This window comes from Diadema setosum, chromosome 19, assembly GCF_964275005.1.
Source record: "Diadema setosum chromosome 19, eeDiaSeto1, whole genome shotgun sequence".
Taxonomy (NCBI): Eukaryota; Metazoa; Echinodermata; class Echinoidea; order Diadematoida; family Diadematidae; genus Diadema; species Diadema setosum.
Genome location: NC_092703.1, coordinates 33,352,870 through 33,373,940, shown reverse-complemented (window position 1 = coordinate 33,373,940; position 21,071 = coordinate 33,352,870). Strand labels below are relative to the sequence as shown.

General features: G+C 39.6%; 1 protein-coding gene across 1 annotated transcript in view; it reads right to left on the bottom strand.

Annotated features, from left to right (window-relative positions):
* The window catches only part of LOC140242450 (E3 ubiquitin-protein ligase listerin-like), a 63,812-nt gene that overhangs the window by 18,672 nt on the left and 24,069 nt on the right, over positions 1-21,071 (bottom strand). Inside the window, exons 19-24 of the mRNA XM_072322185.1 lie at positions 19,981-20,126; positions 18,818-18,937; positions 12,007-12,155; positions 4,706-4,844; positions 2,479-2,626; positions 924-1,134 (exon numbers count right to left, since the gene is read on the bottom strand). Coding sequence (XP_072178286.1) covers positions 924-1,134; positions 2,479-2,626; positions 4,706-4,844; positions 12,007-12,155; positions 18,818-18,937; positions 19,981-20,126 — 913 coding nt within the window. The remainder of the gene's footprint in view (positions 1-923; positions 1,135-2,478; positions 2,627-4,705; positions 4,845-12,006; positions 12,156-18,817; positions 18,938-19,980; positions 20,127-21,071) is intronic.

The following is a 21,071-nucleotide window of genomic DNA, read 5'->3' as shown; positions in this document are numbered from 1 at the left end:
AGATCGCAACTGCTGATATACATTTTAACAAACATGTCGGAAAAAAAGGAACCAGCGGGAATCAAACCTGTCATCTACTGCTTTCTGGGCAGCGACACTACCACCAGGCTATCTCTGGTTGCTGGCAGTGACATAGTTTGTAATGGTACAGAGGGCAGGCAAATTGAAGAAACTCATACCTCATATCTTCACCCCTCTGCTTTATAATAATCTCTTTGCTTTCATTACAAATGCTCTTGAGCAGATGTCCACACACCTGGATATCTTTCACACACTCACTGAAGAAACTTTTATACTGATGAGATTTGTCTGAGTCTGGGACAATGCTGCAAGCAACACTTGGGCTTCCTGATGCCATAAAAGCTTGGAATGTTCTTGACACTATGTTCGATTATTTCTAACTGTGAGTAATGCTGGGAATAGACACATCTACAAATATACAACACCAAAAAAGATTTGTGTTATCCAATAGGTCAACTGCTTATCATGTGACATTCACTATTAAAGTACCATTGCATGCTTCGGCTGTTGGCAATGATGGTCAAGTTGAAGAAGGAAAGAAAAGGATTTGCACGGCATGCGACTACAGCGAATGACACAAACACAAACACATACACATACACATACGTACCGTGTACACATACACATAAACATAAACATACACGTACACATACACACAAATGCACACACACACACATACACATACACACACTCATACACATACACATACACACACACACACACACACACACACACATACACATACACAAGCACATACACATACACATATACTCACAATGTTTACAATTCATATCAAACTGTGATATCACGCCTACTTCCAAGCCAGCAATGTTGATACAATGTGTATATATTGAAATCAACATCAACAATAATGCATAAGAAAGACAAGTGAAAAAACTGACCGATGAGTTGCATGAAGGAAGGCAAGAAGACGCTGTACGCCCCATCGCTGAAGAACTCTGTCCACTCGGTCAAGAGACTGGCCGGCAGAGTGGCGGCACCGTGTGACCCGCCGAGGAGCTTGGCCACCGATGACAAAAGGTCACAGGTCACGGCATATAGAGTCGCCACTGGTACAGACGAGGGCACGAGCCCAGTGCTCTCAGAGCACGCCTGAGTGCGAGAAAATTTTTGGAAGGAGATAATTATCAATCATGCTTTCTCTAAATGACCATTATTATTATTATTATTATACCCACACAGAATGTTTTATTATATGCTTATTTATGTATTCATGTAATTGGAGCATTAGACAAGTCTTTTTAAACAAGCCTTCTGGCTTCTATTGGTCCCCCTCAGCACCCATTGTCAATTTTATGATGTATTTGACATATTTTTTAATGTGGAAATATATGAAATGAAAAAAAAAAAAAATGAAGATTGTTACTACCTGTGGACTTCTGTTTATTGATATTAATGTACACCAGTCTCTAAAGGGGCTTTCACACCAGGCCTGTGTGGAGTTCTGTAGTGCAGTATACAGAGTACACCGGTATTAGGCAGTGTACTCACGTGTTGGAGGAAGCTAGCTATCACAAGAATGCGAAGAAGAATTGTATCGGTAAATCCTTGGATCTGGCCTGCAAGGATTTTTTGCTGGTGTTGTGTACTATTGCATCGGCATTGGCGTACAGTATTTTAGTATTGAAGACTATTGCGTAAGTATACATTAAAGTAGCATCGTGTTAAGCAGACTTCTGTATAAATTTCAAAGTTCTAGTGTGAGATTTGCATACATCTCATGTATCTCTTTTTGTTCCCTGGTGTATTGTTATGTAGACCTAGTGCGTATAGTCGGTTCATCCCACTAAGCAACTCTACGAAGGGCCGGTGTGAAGGCCCCATAAGACTATTCATGTACCCATACACTTCGACGTCAGATGTATAGCTACAATATCCAGAGACTCCAACTCTCCCGCTTTCGACGGGAGATCTCCCGCCGAAAACCCATTTTTGCAAAATCTCCCGTTCTCTCGCTTGAGATTTAATTCCTCTTGCCCTGGCTCTGTTTCTCCTGCTTGAAATGATTTCTTACTTTTGGTCTTCGTACGTTGAAAAATAAGCCTCAGGTAGCATGAGAGAGCATCAAGAACCCTAATTATCAGAGCTGGACCCCGGTCGCAAGGAAGGTAGGAGTCTCCCGTTTGCTAGGGGTTTAAGGCAGGAGAATCTCCAGATCAGAAGGTGCTTGGGGTTGAAGTCTCTGCAATATCTGAATTCAATAATTCCCTTATAATTCAGCCATAGTATACGAACCTACTCACACCTAACAATGTGTCTGTAACAAATGATTACTATGATGATACAATAGATTGCTCACTTCATATGATTCACATTTATCATTTCACATGATCACCCAGCCTCAGGATGTAAGATTCATCCTGATACAGCTATACATGGTGCCCAAAGTTCATTACCCTTCTCCAGGCACCGACAATAGACTGGTGTGACACTAACCTGAATCCAAGACATGAGCGAGCACAGGATAAAATCCCAGTTGTGTGATTCCAGTCTCTCAGGGATCTCCTCAACAAGGTGTGTCAGCAACTGCACCATCTTGATGTTGGCACAGAGCAATTCTGAGGGGGCCCCCACCAACTCTTCCCTATAAAATTCAACCATACGATATATTCAAGAAGTTAGGGAGAGACCCGGGCAAGGGCTGTATGATTCGCTTTTGATTTTTTTTTCACAGAAAAGAGAGAAGAGCATGATGATCTACAAGAAATTTAAATAGAATACAGACATTCAAACCAGGATACTACAAGAAGAGGAAATGAAGTACTTAATACTGTAAAACATGAAATTTTCACGTGCATAAAACTTTTGTGAATTTTGCAAGAAGCCAGGATTCGCAAAAGCAAAATATACGCAAAAGGTTTTGTCAGAATGCATTCAATGTCAGAGGCAATTTACAAAAATTTCATACCACAAAAAAGGCCATAGGCTCCAATTCTTGCAAGTCTCAGCTGTGAATGCTTCTGGTCTTACTGTACATACACATTAGGGACATACAGTAAAAGCCAATACAAAATTGGTCTTGGCATCACGCATGGGGAGGGAGACTTCTGAGTTTACATCGTAACCTCCAGATTGCGTATTTTAAAAACCATTTCAGTGCGGGAATAATTTCACTTATAAAATCATAACCACAGAGTCCTAAAATTTTTGAAATAGAAACGTTGCCTGGTATGCCTCCGGTATATTGCATAATTCTTCCAGTGCGGCCGTCAGATGATAAAACGGTCTATCTCGAAAATTGCTGTTCTAAGAAAAATGACTTTAAAGTTTAGAGGTTTGAGCTTTTTTAGGAGATGGGTATAATGCATTTTTAGCAATGGGACAAGAAGAAACATATTAAACACTGATAACTGAAGAATTTTGTGCTTATTTGGGGTTTTAATTATAAAATAAATGAGATTTTTGTGCAGATAGACTGTTTAACCACACCACATGTATACACTCCCGCCACTCCCGCTACACATCATAAGATGGTAAAATGGTCTATCTTCTAGATAGACCACAAACACAGTGTAAACTGGTCTAACTCAAAGATAGACCATTTTACCATCTGACAGCGATGATTTAAAAAATCTCAGTTAAGAAGGTTATATGGTTTATGTAAAAGATAGCTCGTTTTACCTCCAAACGATATTACCGACAATGGGATAACTCAAAGATAGACTGTTTTACCATCAAATCTGAAGGAAAAATACAAAAAAGTACCAAGATAGCGGAAATTATCTCTAAAACAAGACATGATGGGATTTTCTCGATAGCACCATTGGAAAGAGCACCCTCACATGTCCCGGAAAGTGAATTTACCTCAAAAAGTCAAATTTTCGAGTTAGACCGTTTTACCATCTGACGGCCGAGTGGGTCTACATTAAGGGGGTATCTCACCAGGCTTGAAACTAGTTCGCGACTAGTTCGTAACTCCAGATTTTGCTAGTTGCAGAGACGTCTCAGCGACGTCTCTGAGACGTTTCCTGAAAATTGCAGAGTCTCTGAGGAGTCGCAAGAAATTTAAACATGTTCGATTTTTCGCGAAGTCTCAGCGACGTCTCCGAGACGTCTCCATCAGTTGCGGAGACGTCTCGGAGACTAATCATATCTGCGACTGCTGAGACGTCTCCGTGACGTCTCCGCGATGTCTCAGAGACGTCTCAAGAGACGTCTCTGGAGACCAGAAAAACTGGTGAGAGGCCATGGAGACGTCTCCGCGACTCTATTTGACACAGTTTGACCTACTTTAGATACCAAGTGACCATCTGCGTGCTGACATCCTGCCTAGATCAAGTCAGGTGATCCTGCAAACAGCTCCATCATATTTGAAATTTTTAGACACCTGCCATAACTCGTCTCAGAGACGTCTCCTTGGTGAGACCGCAAGCCATTTTTATGTTGGAGACGTCTCCGCGACTGCTGCGACTGATAAGTTGGAGACGTTGCGGAGACGTCTCCGTTGGCGAGATACTAGCTTTACATCTTGAGTCATCGGCTTCACATGATTGGCAAGAAATTGACATGACACAAAATTTAATGGTGCAACCCAGTAATGAGTTGATCATATTCTTTGAACCAAGTTTCACTTGAACTTTGACAATAGACCTTTGACCTCATGGCCAAGAGAAAAGTGGGGAGAGGTGGATGGGGATAGCTCTAAACCATAACCATCACTCACTCGCTGAAGATGAAGACCGGGTTGGACTTCTCTCTCCACAGCTGGAACTGCCTCAAGGCACTGAGAAGAAGGTCAGCCTTGGCCTGGGAGGAAAGACGGGAGACGCACCTCAAGAGGATCGCCATGTTACCCACTGCACCTGGGGGAGAGAGAGAGGAATATGAGTTCAGTAGCACTGTGACACTAAAAACGGATGAAATCCTTGATTTAATAGCTGCATCAGGACAATTAGCCCCCCCCCCCAAAAAAAAAAACAATTAAAAAAGTACCTCCCCCACCCCCCTCCCCAGCTACATACTGGTTAGTGATAGGGTTAGAGTAAAGGTTAGGGTTAGGTTTAGGGTTAGAATTTGGGTTAGGACTTGGGGTGGAGTCATCAGGGGAAGGGTGTGGGGTAATTGTCAAGGGGGTAATTGTCCTAGAACCTTAATACCAGCTAACTTCAAACAATTTTACCATACAACTTGCATAAGTTGACATTCAGGAGAAAATCTGTCGACCGACGGTAATGTCGACCCACGTGTAACAAAGTCTACGGGATGTCAAAGTGTTACACACGCTTACACAAAATTGAAGGTGTTTTCAGTCACTTTTAATTGTTGGTGAACACATGCGCAGTTGTAAGATGATATGACATGGATTGCTGATGTTGGAAGTTTAATGATATTTTTTACTTTTTTTTCTTTCATCTGTGAAGGAGACCATTGGAATAAACAGAAAAGCATGTTGAGCCACGATTCTCATATGTAAATAATATTGACCAGCCGGGACATATATATGATCAGCCATGTTAAGATTCTATTCCAGGCTTTCAAGCAAGGTAATGTGAAAAAGTAGGAAAAAGTAGGACATGAGAGGGAAAAAGTAGGGCATTAAAGAAAAAAAAAGTAGGAATAAATCAGGACATGTGCAGGCTTTTTGGAGTAGTTTTCGTTGATACTCACCAGAACTCTTGATCAGTGGCATATCTGGGGAAAACGGCACCCGGGGCAAATGCGAAAATTGCGCCCCTAAATTCTGTGTGTTCAACCCCAACCCCATCCCGGTAGGGACTTTTAAAAAAAAGTCCACATGATATGCTTTTTCAAGCACCTAAAAGGGGTCTTTTAAGGGTGATTTAAATGAAATAAATTTTGATGAATATTGGCGAGCGAGCGCAGCGAGCGAGCGCAGCGAGCGAGCCGAACATTTTTGTATTTCAGCTTACAAAACATGGAATTCTTGTCATTTTTTGCTTATTAAATCTTACAATTCCAATCAAGATATAGTGACGGCCTTATAGATAACGATTTATACCAACAAACTAAGGACTTGAAAAAAATGCTCTCAATTAGTATGCGCGAGTGAAGCGAAATTTGTATATTTCTGCGTCATCACGTTTTGTTCTTTTTTTGTTTTGCTAAATTTTGGCGAGTGAGCGCAGCGAGCGAGCCGAAAAATTTTGTATTTCAGCTGACAAAACATTGGATTCTTGTCATTTTTTTGCTTATTAAATCTTACAATTCTAATCAAGATATAGTGACGGCCTTATAGATAACGATTTATACCAACAAACTAAGGACTTGAAAAAAAAATACTCTCAATTAGTATGCGTGAGTGAGCAGAAATTTGTATATTTCTGCGTCATCATCACGTTTTGTTCTTATCTTTTTTTGATAAATTTAGGCAAGCGAGCGCAGCGAGGGAGCCGAAAATTTTTGTATTTCAACTGACAAAACATGGGATTCTTGTCATTTTTTGCTTATTAAATCTTACAATTCTAATAAAGATATAGTGACGGCCTTATAGATAACGATTCATACCAACAAACTAAGGACTTGAAAAAAATACTCTCAATTAGTATGCGCGAGTGAGCGGAAATTTGTATATTTATGCGTCATCATCACGTTTTGTTCTTATCTTTTTTTTTGGATAAATTCTGGCAAGCGAGCGCAGCGAGCAAGCCGAAAATGTTTGTATTTCAGCTTACAAACATGTCTTTTTTTTCTTTTTTTATTATTAAATCTTACAATTCTAATCAAGATATAGTGACGGTCTGATTGATAACGATTCATACCAACAAACTGAGGACTTGAGAAATACTCTAAATTAGTATGCGCGAATGAGCCAAAATTTGTATATTTCTGCGTCATCATCACGTTTTGTTCTTATCTTTTTTTTTGGTTAAATTTTGGCGAGCGAGCGCAGCGAGCGAGCCGAAAATGTTTGTATTTCACACACAACAACACAACAAACATTGTTATTTGTCCGCGTCATCATGTTTTATTTTTATCTTGTTTGATTTGGTTTTCTGCCCCTCCCCCTTTCCCCCCCCCCCCCCCCCCCCCACCCCGTCCGGGCGAGGTTTTTTTCTTTTTTCCTGCTTCTTCCTCTTCTTTTCTTCTTTCGTTTTTTTCTTCTTCTTCTTCTTTTTTTCGTTTTTTTCGTTTTTTGCGCCCCCAAGGAGTGGCGACCGGGGCACGTGCCTGCTGACAAAACATTGGATTCTTGTCATTTTTTTGCTTATTAAATCTTACAATTCTAATCAAGATATAGTGACGGCCTTATAGATAACGATTTATACCAACAAACTAAGGACTTGAAAAAAAAATACTCTCAATTAGTATGCGTGAGTGAGCAGAAATTTGTATATTTCTGCGTCATCATCACGTTTTGTTCTTATCTTTTTTTGATAAATTTAGGCAAGCGAGCGCAGCGAGGGAGCCGAAAATTTTTGTATTTCAACTGACAAAACATGGGATTCTTGTCATTTTTTGCTTATTAAATCTTACAATTCTAATAAAGATATAGTGACGGCCTTATAGATAACGATTCATACCAACAAACTAAGGACTTGAAAAAAATACTCTCAATTAGTATGCGCGAGTGAGCGGAAATTTGTATATTTATGCGTCATCATCACGTTTTGTTCTTATCTTTTTTTTTGGATAAATTCTGGCAAGCGAGCGCAGCGAGCAAGCCGAAAATGTTTGTATTTCAGCTTACAAACATGTCTTTTTTTTCTTTTTTTATTATTAAATCTTACAATTCTAATCAAGATATAGTGACGGTCTGATTGATAACGATTCATACCAACAAACTGAGGACTTGAGAAATACTCTAAATTAGTATGCGCGAATGAGCCAAAATTTGTATATTTCTGCGTCATCATCACGTTTTGTTCTTATCTTTTTTTTTGGTTAAATTTTGGCGAGCGAGCGCAGCGAGCGAGCCGAAAATGTTTGTATTTCACACACAACAACACAACAAACATTGTTATTTGTCCGCGTCATCATGTTTTGTTTTTATCTTGTTTGATTTGGTTTTCTGCCCCTCCCCCTTTCCCCCCCCCCCCCCCACCCCGTCCGGGCGAGGTTTTTTTTTTTTTTTCCTGCTTCTTCCTCTTCTTTTCTTCTTTCGTTTTTTCTTCTTCTTCTTCTTTTTTTCGTTTTTTTCGTTTTTTGCGCCCCCAAGGAGTGGCGACCGGGGCACGTGCCTGCTGACAAAACATTGGATTCTTGTCATTTTTTTGCTTATTAAATCTTACAATTCTAATCAAGATATAGTGACGGCCTTATAGATAACGATTTATACCAACAAACTAAGGACTTGAAAAAAAAATACTCTCAATTAGTATGCGTGAGTGAGCAGAAATTTGTATATTTCTGCGTCATCATCACGTTTTGTTCTTATCTTTTTTTGATAAATTTAGGCAAGCGAGCGCAGCGAGGGAGCCGAAAATTTTTGTATTTCAACTGACAAAACATGGGATTCTTGTCACTTTTTGCTTATTAAATCTTACAATTCTAATAAAGATATAGTGACGGCCTTATAGATAACGATTCATACCAACAAACTAAGGACTTGAAAAAAATACTCTCAATTAGTATGCGCGAGTGAGCGGAAATTTGTATATTTATGCGTCATCATCACGTTTTGTTCTTATCTTTTTTTTTGGATAAATTCTGGCAAGCGAGCGCAGCGAGCAAGCCGAAAATGTTTGTATTTCAGCTTACAAACATGTCTTTTTTTTCTTTTTTTATTATTAAATCTTACAATTCTAATCAAGATATAGTGACGGTCTGATTGATAACGATTCATACCAACAAACTGAGGACTTGAGAAATACTCTAAATTAGTATGCGCGAGTGAGCCAAAATTTGTATATTTCTGCGTCATCATCACGTTTTGTTCTTATCTTTTTTTTTGGTTAAATTTTGGCGAGCGAGCGCAGCGAGCGAGCCGAAAACAAATAACAAACATTGTTATTTGTCCGCGTCATCATGTTTTGTTTTTATCTTGTTTGATTTGGTTTTCTGCCCCTCCCCCTTTCCCCCCCCCCCCCACCCCGTCCGGGCGAGGTTTTTTTTTTTTTTTCCTGCTTCTTCCTCTTCTTTTCTTCTTTCGTTTTTTTTTTCTTCTTCTTCTTTTTTTCGTTTTTTTCGTTTTTTGCCCCCAAGGAGTGGCGACCGGGGCACGTGCCCCCCTTGCCCCCCCCCCCCCCCCGATACGCCACTGCTACATGTAAATCTTAATTTGTACTCACAACCCTGCTGCCTCAGCCTCACTTTTGCTCCTTTGGAGAGCCTGGTAATTTTGAGCAATGATGAGAGCTGGATGAGCACTGCTCCATGTCCTAGGCTGCAATATCAGTGGGATCAATCACATCTGCACAGGAGCAAAAGCTGAGGCTGGCAGCAGTCTTGTGGTTGATTGGTTTGTGTTATCCCTCTTTCATGCTGAAGAGGCTCTCCCCACCAGTAAGAATCTGCAACTAGAGTCTACTCATCATTTCTGAATACTGTAAAACATGATATATTCGTGGCATGAAATTTTCGCGAATTGGAGCCGACAGCCTTTTTCGTGGCATGAAATTTTCACGAATTGCTACTGGCATTCAATACATGTAGTGAAGACAAAAGCTTTTGCGTGCATTTTAATTTCGCGTATTTTGGCGCTCGCGAAGTTCGCGAAATTAAAATGCATGCAAAAGTTCCTCGTTTTACAGTATCAACTATTCAAGTAGCCTTGCACATTTTTTTTTTTTTTGCTGGGTTTTTCACCAAAAAAGTAGGAAAAAGTAGGATTTTGAGCAAAAAAGTAGGAAAAGTAGTGACAGCAGTAAAAAGTAGGAAAAAGTAGGAAAAGTAGGGCCACTTGAAAGCCTGCTATTCAAATACCTTGGTCACAACAATTGTTAAACTGATGCGTTTCTGTTTCCACATGAAAACTAGAGTTACAACAAGACATAATCTCTCCCTAGTCATAAACACAATACTTATTACAGATCATCATTAGCGAGCTTTAGATCTACAACATAAATGCTATAAGGCGACGCCTCCTCCTGTGGGTTGGACATTGGAAAAAGCTGTCTCGCGCATGTGCAGAACACCATTTTTTGCCTAAATTTCGTCACAGATCTAAAGCTGTCTATCATCACTGTTAAGAGACAAAAGCAGAAAAGGAACTTGTCAGATTCCCCCCAACTCGCACATCCTAGTTTGACAGGCTTTGGAAAAGTCAGAAACGGCTGACCACATATATCAAGGAACATGACACACATGCACACACCAACAAAGCAACAAACAACACAGACATCATATTTCCAGTATTCGGGCACACGTGACATTTTTTTTTTTTTTTTTTGGGTGTCACGCAATGGCAAGGAGAATTGAACTACATCAACTATGACATTTGCCCTTCTGTTGTCCTTCATCATTGTACTAACACAAAAACACCTGTAAACATGTGCAAAGCAATTAACAAACAATATTTGAAGAAATCATGTCAACATACAGGTACGTGGCTTGTCGTTGTGGAAATGTCAACTTACACAAAGAATTTCATCATAACAACACAGAAAAATAAGTGCCACAACTAACACAAACTGTTGACTCTAGCGAGGTTTAACACGTTTGCTTGCTTGATTACTTGTTTGCTTGTTTGATTGATTGAGTTCCTGTTTAGGAAATTCAATGCTAGCAGTTTGACTGGTCAGAGCAAATTCACATAATGGCCTCAATCCTTTTTTTTTTGGGGGGGGATGTAGAGCATGGGTGTGGCCTTAACCCTGGATGGGGCCAGGTACAGGATTGCACTGAGGACATGCCAGCCTATAAAATACTCTGTAATTCATTGTTCATGGAAAATATGAATACTGGCAAACCCACTGATGCAAAGAAAAATTCCTCCACTGTGACAAAGTTGGGCTAGGAAAATCACAGTGAAAACTAAGAGGACTGTATATTAAAGGGTAATGTAATTACATTTCTACCTCTGTATGACTAGTAAATAAAAAAAGAAAAAAGAAAACCCAACAGAAATAAGAGATCCAGCAGGTCTCCAGATCACCCATGTATGGCAAGTTCATTCTGCATGCATTCTTGCAGACTACTGTGTATGCTATATAATTAGCGAGTCTAATATTTCACAAATCAGGACTTCCCGACAATTTTGCAAGTGGCTGAAATCTTGATTGTGGAGTAGAGTCCTGAAAAGAGAAATACATGCGTGCACGCCACACATGTAGGGAAGAGTTAATATTTTCGCGTGTTTATAATTTTCCAAATAGCACCCGACTTGCAAAATTCACGAAAATAAAAACCTTGTGAAATATTCCGCATATAACAGTAACATCTAAGAATGACATATCAAACTTCGGGGACTTTGGGGAAAGAGGCCTCCAGGCCTTCATGCCTATGATTGCCATAGAATCAATCAATCCATATAACCTGTCTTCATAAAATGCCAGTCTACAGATCTCAAGACATTAATATCATGATGAGATATATTTGAAGGGTACTCCCCACATAAAGCAAAGAGATCAGCACATAGAGATGTGGAAAATGGAAAAAGCAACAACATTTGTGGTTTTCTTCAGTTTTGACTTCGAAAAACAGTTTATGAAAATTAATGCCGAGGCTATAAATAACTTCAACATACCGTATACCAGCTAGTCTTTAAAAGTGGAATTCTGTAAAGAAATGTTTGTCGGCAATTTAATTTCACAAATTTTGCAAGAGCAGAGATTCACAAAATTAAAATGAATGAGAAAGTTCTTGCCTACATTATATGCATTGAATTCCAGTGGCAATTCGTGAAAATTTCATGCCTCGAAAAAGCTGTTGCCTCCAATTCCCAAAAATTTCATGCCACAAATATATCCTGCTTTACAGTATGCAGAAAAATCTTTTGGTGACCATCACTATCACCATTATCCTGCATCTTTTTTATTTCGTTGATAAGTTATTGGTTTTGTTTCTTTGTTTTCTTAAACTTACCAATGGTGCTAATCCGCGCAATGAATACAAAGCAACACTCACCACATATACTGGTGATCATTTCTCCGTCAGCTGATACCAGCATGGCAGTGTGTATCTCAGCCAGTTCCAGGCATTTGCTTTCACTGAGATGTGACACCAGTCCTTCCACGGTCTGCATCATTTGAATGCTGCTGATCTCAAACCACATCCTGGCAATCAACACAAGGAGAAAACTCTGATGAGATGAAAACTCGCCAAGCAGACATCTGTGCAGATTTGATTGTTTGCTCATTCAATTATTCATTCCTTCCTTCCTTCTTCCCTTCACGTATTCATTCATGCATTCATTCATTCATTCATTCATTCATTCACTCACTCAATCACTCACTCACTCCATTCATTCATTCATTCATGCATACATTCATGTTTCCATCTCCAACAAACTCATTCATTCATTCATTCATTCATTCATTCACTTATTCATTCATTCATTCACTCACTCACTCCATTCATTCATTCATTCATTCATTCATTCATTCATTCATTCATTCATTCATTCATTCATTCATTCATTCATTCATTCATTCATTCATTCATTCATTCATTCATTCATTCATTCATTCATACATTCATACATTCATGTTTCCATCTCCAACAAAATCATTCATTCATTCATTCATGCATACATTCATTTTTCCATCTCTAACAAGATCACAAAAATATGAAACTCTGCAGATAATACATGTATCATTAGAATACACAATAAAAGTAATTCATAATGATGCAATTAAAAATAAAGATTAAAAAAAAATCATTTCTCAAGTATGTGAAAATGCTGAAAATTGGGAAGAATGCTATAGAAGCCATGCATGCTCGTAGGGTGCATTCCATGAAAACACAATAATGCAAATGACATAATTGATATTCCACTACATGATATACTGAATTGCAAAACTAAATCATGTGAGCTGAATAAAAAAAGAAAGAAAAGAAAGACCTATATCTTGTAAGAAGCCCTAAACAAGCACCCCTGACAAACTAAAACATTAAGCTGATATCATGTAGAAAGAAAACAGAGAGAAAGAAAACAAACCAACAAACAAACAAGTGATAACATGGTATGAAAGTTTAAAAAAAAAAGAATTAGAAGTATCAGAAGGCAGTAACAATGGCTTTTCATACAAGGCACATAATATTTTTAGCCAGTCATTTCTCCTTACTTGCACAGTGTCTTAGTTTACAACATACATGTAATACTGGTAGCAATGTTTTGCGAGTGTTCTCATTTGGCGTATTCTTCGATCAGAGCCATGCATGAACTTGAAAAGATACTTTTGAGTGGTGGGAAAAAAACAAAAATAAGGAAAAGTATGTAGGACAAAAGATGACTGATGTCTGTGAGCGGGCATCCATAGAGTACCAACGTGTGATGTCATAGCCATTCCTTGCCATGGAAACTGGTTCTACACATCCTCATCAGCTCCGCATGTGTATGTGCACACCTAGACCCCGGTTACAGTGCGGGGCTGGGCCGAGCCGCGGAAAAGCCGCGGCCGAGCCCGGCCTCAATTGCGGGGCCGAGCCCTGCAATTCTGTCCGTTTACAGTGCCGGGCTCTTTCCCCGGGCTTCTAATTCAAACCTTTCAATATTTTGTCGTAGTGGCGCTCTGCTTGTAAACAAACACTGGGCACCGGTATAGTCTGGTTTCCAGATCCTTTGCCAGCTGGACTCCGCGGCTAAGAAGTCGCCACCCCATGATGAAATCGCCGCCTTTGCCAAAGGCAAAGGCCTCTGCAGGACAAACCCACCTTAAACTATACTAGTTTTCGACATTGAGGGCGCTAATATCCTGAATAGCGAAATAGTACGGGCAGAGGGTGTGGAAGCCAGACTAAATTTGGTACCGCATTTGACCCAGTTTGCGTTTACAGTGAGAAAAGGCCGGGCTTGGCCGTGGCAGAGACTACCTCCAGAGCTTGGCCAAATGCGCGGCCGATTTTGGTACTGCATGTAGCCTTTTGTGCGTTTGAGCCCGGCCTTTTCACTCACTGTAAACGGGGTCCTAGTTCCAACCCAAGCTATAATAAAAGACTGTGACATCATCACTTCCATACTCTACACACTGACGGAATGCCAAGCTAAGATTATCTCCAAGCTTTGTACATGGTCAAATAAACTAGAGCAATGTGCATATCATCATCCTGCTATAAATTAGGACAACAAAAAGTATTAACAAAACAACAGCGATGATGATAATGGGGAAAAAATTATCATAAAAAACTTAGACGTGTACTAGTCATACTGACAGCACAAATATCATGAATTGTACTCAATTTTGTTTATTTCAACAATCTGATATGAGCAACATACACAATACGAAACATACAGAAGACAACATCAAAGACAAGCACATGAAAAGACATCTAGGAGAGTTGTACAATTATTTCAATGTAGTTATAAATGTAGGTTTGCTGGCGTTTCTGGGGTTAATTCCAAAGAATGATACATCAAAAACAGTACACAAACAGGGTTTAAGAGAGGACATTACAGAGGAAAGCAGCGATAACACAGACAATTATATCACAAGGAGACACAATATGAACATCCATGACAACATGTATGGTATAGGGTCAATAACATGAAAGATGATAGATGCAATTTGTTCTAAGAGATAAAAGACTGATGGTATGAAGTTTACTTTTGAACAACATTGCATGGGGAGGGTGCGCACATTTTATTGTACATTTGGAAATATGTTTTGGAATATGGAAATTCTTACTTTATCCAGCACTGCACAGATTTCTAATGTTATCACCAGGAACACCTAAGGCAGTATGAGCGGCAAATTTAATTCAACTTTGATGGACATTCCCTGTAGCACTGTGTGATGGTCTTTCAATGAATTGCAATTACCTCTTCAGAGACCTTAAAATAACATTTCTCCTGACAATAGAATTTATCTGCTTTACTGTGTCGACATGCTGCATTATGGGAATTGAAACTTAGTGTTTCAGCCCTGAAGTATCACTGGTCCAAGGTCCAAATCAGAACCAAATGTATCTTCCTGTACCTACGTAGACACCACATGACCTAGTGCATTGTGCTACTTCTGGATCGAGAAAAGAAGATCTCTGAATTCCCCAAGTTTTACGGCTGTTTTGGGCCCCATCCCTGGGCGTCAATGAGGGCCATTCAAATGATTGCAGCAATTTAGTATCCCCTACCCGTCAGAATGTTTTATGCCCACTTTCGTTTAATTCAGGCTACGGCTTTTACAGAAAAAAAAAAATGACAAATTGAAAAGTTTATGGGTGATGTATGATGCTCAACAGATTAAGATGACTTTAACAGCTCACTTGAGCCCAAAATTTAGCTAAGCTAGAACACTTGAAAAGTATTACAGGAAGGACAATATTGACAGTCACACAGATACACAAGAGTGTGTGCAATATATTCATGCATATCATACACAACTAACAGTTTGATTCTCCAAAAAGAGAGATCTGGCTGGATTACAGGCTTTCAGTTTGTAATACTTCTAATTGCACCATTATGAAAGAAGCCAACATACATGTATAGCACAGTTCCCGTAAAATATTGCAGAAGAATAGATGTGGCAAGATTACAGCACTGTAAAGACTTAAGTATTTCAATATTGTGGATAACTATGCATCAAGTAACCTACTCTACTGCTTTATGCACTTATTTGGTCATTACCATTGAGCTTAAAAGTCTGGAATGCAAATTGATTCATGATCTGACAGCCATATCTCTGACGATGAAATGCATAAAAATGGGCAAGAGATACCGGCACGAACGCTGAAAAAAGTTCAGCAAGTACAGTCAAACCTGTCAATTGCAGCCACCCAACAGAGACAAATAAGTGGCTGTTATAGACAGGTGACCACTGTAGACAGGTCTTTAACATGCTTTTTATCTCGGAGGGAATTGTTTTTGGTGGTCGTATGCAGCAGGTGGCCGCTATAGACAGGTGGCTGCTATAGACAGGTGGCTCCTAAGACAGGTTTGACTGTATTTTTAATACTACAATTGAAATACACTGTAGATAAACATTTTCTTTGGCTTTCTTTGCATATATAGTTCTTCAGAATGGTATGCTTACACAGTACACTATATGTGTACTTCCTTATTGTCAACTGATACATCAACATGGAAAATGCTGTCATTTGGTATTGGTTTCTGGAGTGCATGCATCAAAATTTGCAATGGAGTCATCTGAATCTTGCCTAAGACATTTACTGTAAAATGAGGAATATTCAATTATGTTAACTTCATGAATTTTGCAAGAGTCAAGATTCGCAATATCAAAATGCAAGTGAAAGTTCTTTTCTTCACTATTGACCGATTCTGTGACGCGCTATGTGTATTTTTGGCATGGGCGCAGCCATAGTGGGTGTATCAGCCGACCCCCCCTCCGCACTCCCCCACCCCTCTCCCTACATTAGCACGCGCGCAGAATGAAAAACTGCTTTAGCCAATAGGCGTCTCGTACTGAGTGCGCGAATGCTTGCTTAGTGCGCGAACCTTTGTTACAAGTGCGTGTAAACATGTTGCCCCGGGGTGGGGGAGAGCAGGGGGGGTCGGCTGATACACCCACTATGGCTGCGCCCTGTGCCGTAAAATGACTGCTGCCCTCAACGAACCCGAATCGGTCAATATGCATTGAATGTTAGAGGCAACTCGCAAAAATTACATGATGAGAAAAAGGCCATCAGCTCCATTCGCGAAAATTTCATGCCGTGAAAATATCGTGTTTTACAGAACAACACAGTTTCGAGTGCTGGGAAACATAAAGACACAAATCTAGAAACATAGACACAACAGAACAAGCACAAATATAACACGTACATATAAGCTGTGATAAAATGAGTATGATTGTGCCTAGATTGCCAAGGCATGGCAAGAAATTGGAGGAGATGAAAATTGCACCTTTTTTACATACATCGCACCTACCAGTGCATCATAACACTTATCATATACCATACAACATGTTCATGATTCTATTTCCACGGCATGCTATTCTACAAATCATTGTAGTCTCTCCTTGATTAAATAATCTTTTTCAGAGGACCAAAACTATCCAATCGACCTATATACAGATCATTAATTAACCTTTTTCTTCTGACACGAAATCAAAAAATACACCACCCACTTAATTTGCATCAAATTTCTGCTGTGTTCAAATAACCTCATAATGACTCTTACTGAAGAACAGATGTAGCAGCTTTATAGCATACCAAAAACTGGATCTTTATCATATTTTGGAGCACAAACCAAAAGGGAGAGATGCAAGTTGATGACACCATCACCCCAGAAAATTGTGGTTGCGACCAAAATTACTACTTGGTCACAGTATGTGAGCAAATCTTTGTCATTCAAGTCCAATTGTGATTACTTTTTAATCATTTTGTTTATCTCATTCTTATCACTTCATTCCAGTGAACTTGTACATAGAGTTGTACTGCAGTTCAGTGAGGTCCTTGTGATTGTGGAGAAGCTCTTTCATCGTTACTGCTGCTGTTTGGGGAGTCATTTATTGGGTTGTACAGGATGCAGAGACCTGCAACAAGAACAGTGGCACTATACAGTGTGGTAATCATGACCACTGACCTCAGTGAAATAGGTGAAAAGGGATACTGGATATGGAGCATGCTTGATGAAGACCCAACATGGATATACTCCTTTGGGACTACACAGAAACTCCAGAAATATCAGTAAAAAAAAAACTGATGAATTGGCATTGAGAGTATTATTGCCAATTGCTAAAATTTGGCAGCCATGGTGCTAAAATTTGGCAGCCATGGTGTTAAAATTTGGCAGCCATGGTAGCACTATGTGCCATTACACAACGCCATAACCCAAGGAATAATCTTACCCTGGGTTACAGTGTCAGGAGTCATATGTATAAACAGTTACTCACTGTTTCAAATGTATTGGAATGAGGCCATAATGTGTTGTGGTTAGCTCTATTAATGCAGTGGTTTATGATGTCTATACCACCTCACTGGGCAAGGTGGTGGTTAGATAGCGCAAAACATCTTAAATACCGTGGGAGTGATGAAGGGTAAGAGAGAAGACCAGAAAGAGGTGGAGTTGATGGTGATAAGAGTTTAATATCTCACTCTGTGGTTTGTGGATACTACAATTCAGACTCATTCAAGCATAGAAAATCAACCCATAATCACTCACAGCATCTGTTGAAGGGACCCGCAACTGAAGCCATGGCATTCAGTGTCTGTTCAACCCGGGCAGAGAAAAATTTAGGGTGTGTTTGAGCGCTCAAAAGCAAACCAAAGCAAAACAACACCAAAGCAAACCATGCCATACTGTGCCAGATTTGAAGCGTTTGAGCGCTCTGTTGAGAAAGCGTACCTCCTGAGTTATTTTCAGAGGGGGTCATGCATTTTGTAGCAACAGGTTTATTGTATTCATCTGACAGGCTTAAAGTGCTTACAGATGTCCAGAACAAAGAGAATAAACTTTTTGCATTATGACGTATGTGCATGTTACACACATTCTTCACATGCGAACTTTTGGTACACTTTTGGTACCCTTTGGGAGCACATTGGGAAATGGTCTACTTTTGGCTCTGTACAGTACGGTACGGTACACTTCTGGAGCGTTTGAGCACTCCTCCAGCACAGGTTTGGTACGGTACTTCTTCTTCTTTCAGGTAAGTTCAGTCCACCATCTGGTGTATTTTTGCACTTTTTGGTTTACGTTAAGAGAGCGTTCAAACACACCTCTAGAATGCACCTTGTTATAAGGCCTCCACCACAGACAGCTGTCTACTGTGCATTGCAAGGCTGTGGATGTTTGGGCAGTGATAACTAACTATTGGGTCATTACCTCTCGGCTCCAGCGGGTAGAGACCAAACGTTCAGTCTGCTCGTGTCATCTCGGTACCTAGCGTTACTCTGCACCACCTGCTGAAGAGCTCGGGACCACAGCAGACCGTCTGTCACAGATCTAGTCACATCGACAGGGGGCAAATTGTATTTTCAACAACACAAATATATCAAATAAAAGACTGTTTAACAATGTTGCGGCTCAATTTCACAAAATGTCAAACTTTGCTTGTTGAATGAGATGCATTATGACATGGAATTGCATCAAAAACATTCCTTCATATCAAAGTTTGGAGAGTTATGCGCTAACTATCAAAAGAAAGTTAATAAATGGAAAAATTAACCAACCAGATACTGTTTTATTCAAATCATTTACTCTTCTTCATTATGAGAGGGGAACAAAATAAGGAGTACTTTTCATACTTACAACAGGAAAAGTTGATTTACAGATGAAGTCACCCTAGCATATAAATCTCTTAACCAGTTGAGGAAAGGCCCCGAGTATACTCAGGTAAGTGTCTATGGAAAATGCATGTTGTAGCAAAATCAAACCGTCCTCAATGGGTTTACATGAAGATGACAAATGGATATGTATAAATATCAACTAACCCACCCATTCCTAGAAACCACATTTCTTTGGTTGAGTGCTGTATTATTCGATTATCAAATTTCACCATTCATTGTCAGTACTGGCTTGAGTTTTGATTCTGTGGAATAAAAAACACAAGAAATCAATCTTACCCGGCCAAGCAAATAAGATTAACTCGTTCAAAAATTTCCATTTTTAAGATGCTAACTATCTATAGTGGGCAGACTATAGCATGTGAAATGTCTGTGATCACAAGTAGACATAGCCATGCCCTTCTTAGTAATGGCGGACTTCTCTCCGCAGGTCAGTGCTCCGCACGCTCACAGAACAGGGCACACTGCAAGTTCGCACTCCTTAGCTGGCTGCAAGTTAGAGAAGAGCACCTGCCACCATTACTATAAGAAGGGCATCTGCCACCATTACTATAAGAAGGGCACAATCACTCTTACCCCCTTTTAGTAATGGCGGACTTGCTACACACACTCGCAGAGCAATTTCACAGGGCATATTGCCAGTAAGGACTCCAGAACCTGCTAGTATTTTGTAACCTCTGTGGCATTGCCCAGCTGGCTTACCTGTCTCGGATGACAGTGTACAGCTCATCCCACTGGGGCAGATCTAGGAGAGGCCAGATGTTTTCTAGTGCCTCACTCAAGACTGGCACTGACAAAGCACAGTACTGGGGAGGCTGTATGACAGGAGTGTACAATGTGTCTGCAGTCTGTAGAAGATAGATAGACAAAAAGAAAGGGAATAAACAAACACAAAGAACCCCAGCAGAAATAATTACAAATATTGTTATCTTACATCTATCTTTATTCATTTTTTCTTTTTAAAAAATACAGGGTAGGCACATTCAGTTTGCTACCTGCTTTACCATGGCACCCTGTATATACACAAAATAAAATGACAATACATTTGTACATTTGTAGCAACATGAATCACACATTTACAGAACAATGACCTAAAGAAACAAAACAAATAAACTTAACCACATTTCTGTTACATACTGTATACTATACACATCAAAGGTTGGGCCTTAGCAATTTGGAAAGGGGGAGAATATAATATATCAAACACAAAAATTGTCTAGTGGGTGTCACAATGAAAAAAGATAAAAGAAAAATAGGTCTTGCTGGATTCATGAGAGAAAAAAATTAAAGCATGCGGATAAATCTTATTTTGTTTTGAATATATTCAGAGCCTGTTAACCATTTGACAAACACATCTTCTTCTTTTTCAAAGTATGATGCTGTATCATTTTTACTATGATATTTCACTCTTTGTTAGTGTTTCATTTGGTGGAGTAGAAACTTCCCATTATTTGAGTCCTTTTAAACCCAATGGCCTGAATTCACGAAGGTGGTACAAATGAAACCATGGTTTAAACCATGGACAAAAACCATGGAGCGCCAAGTGTTGCACGGAATATTTTGTTACAAGATTGGTCATTTTCGTTGACAAAATGACCGTTTCGATAATGAAATTATCATTTCTTGGACGAAATGTTCATTTAGTTACAAAGTGTTGTCATTTCGTTACAAAATAACCATTTCACCGACGAAATGACTGATTTTGTAACGAAATTTTCCATGCGACACTTGGCGCTCCATGGTTTTTGTTCATGGTTTAGACCAAAGATAGTAGATAACAAGATACGAAGGCG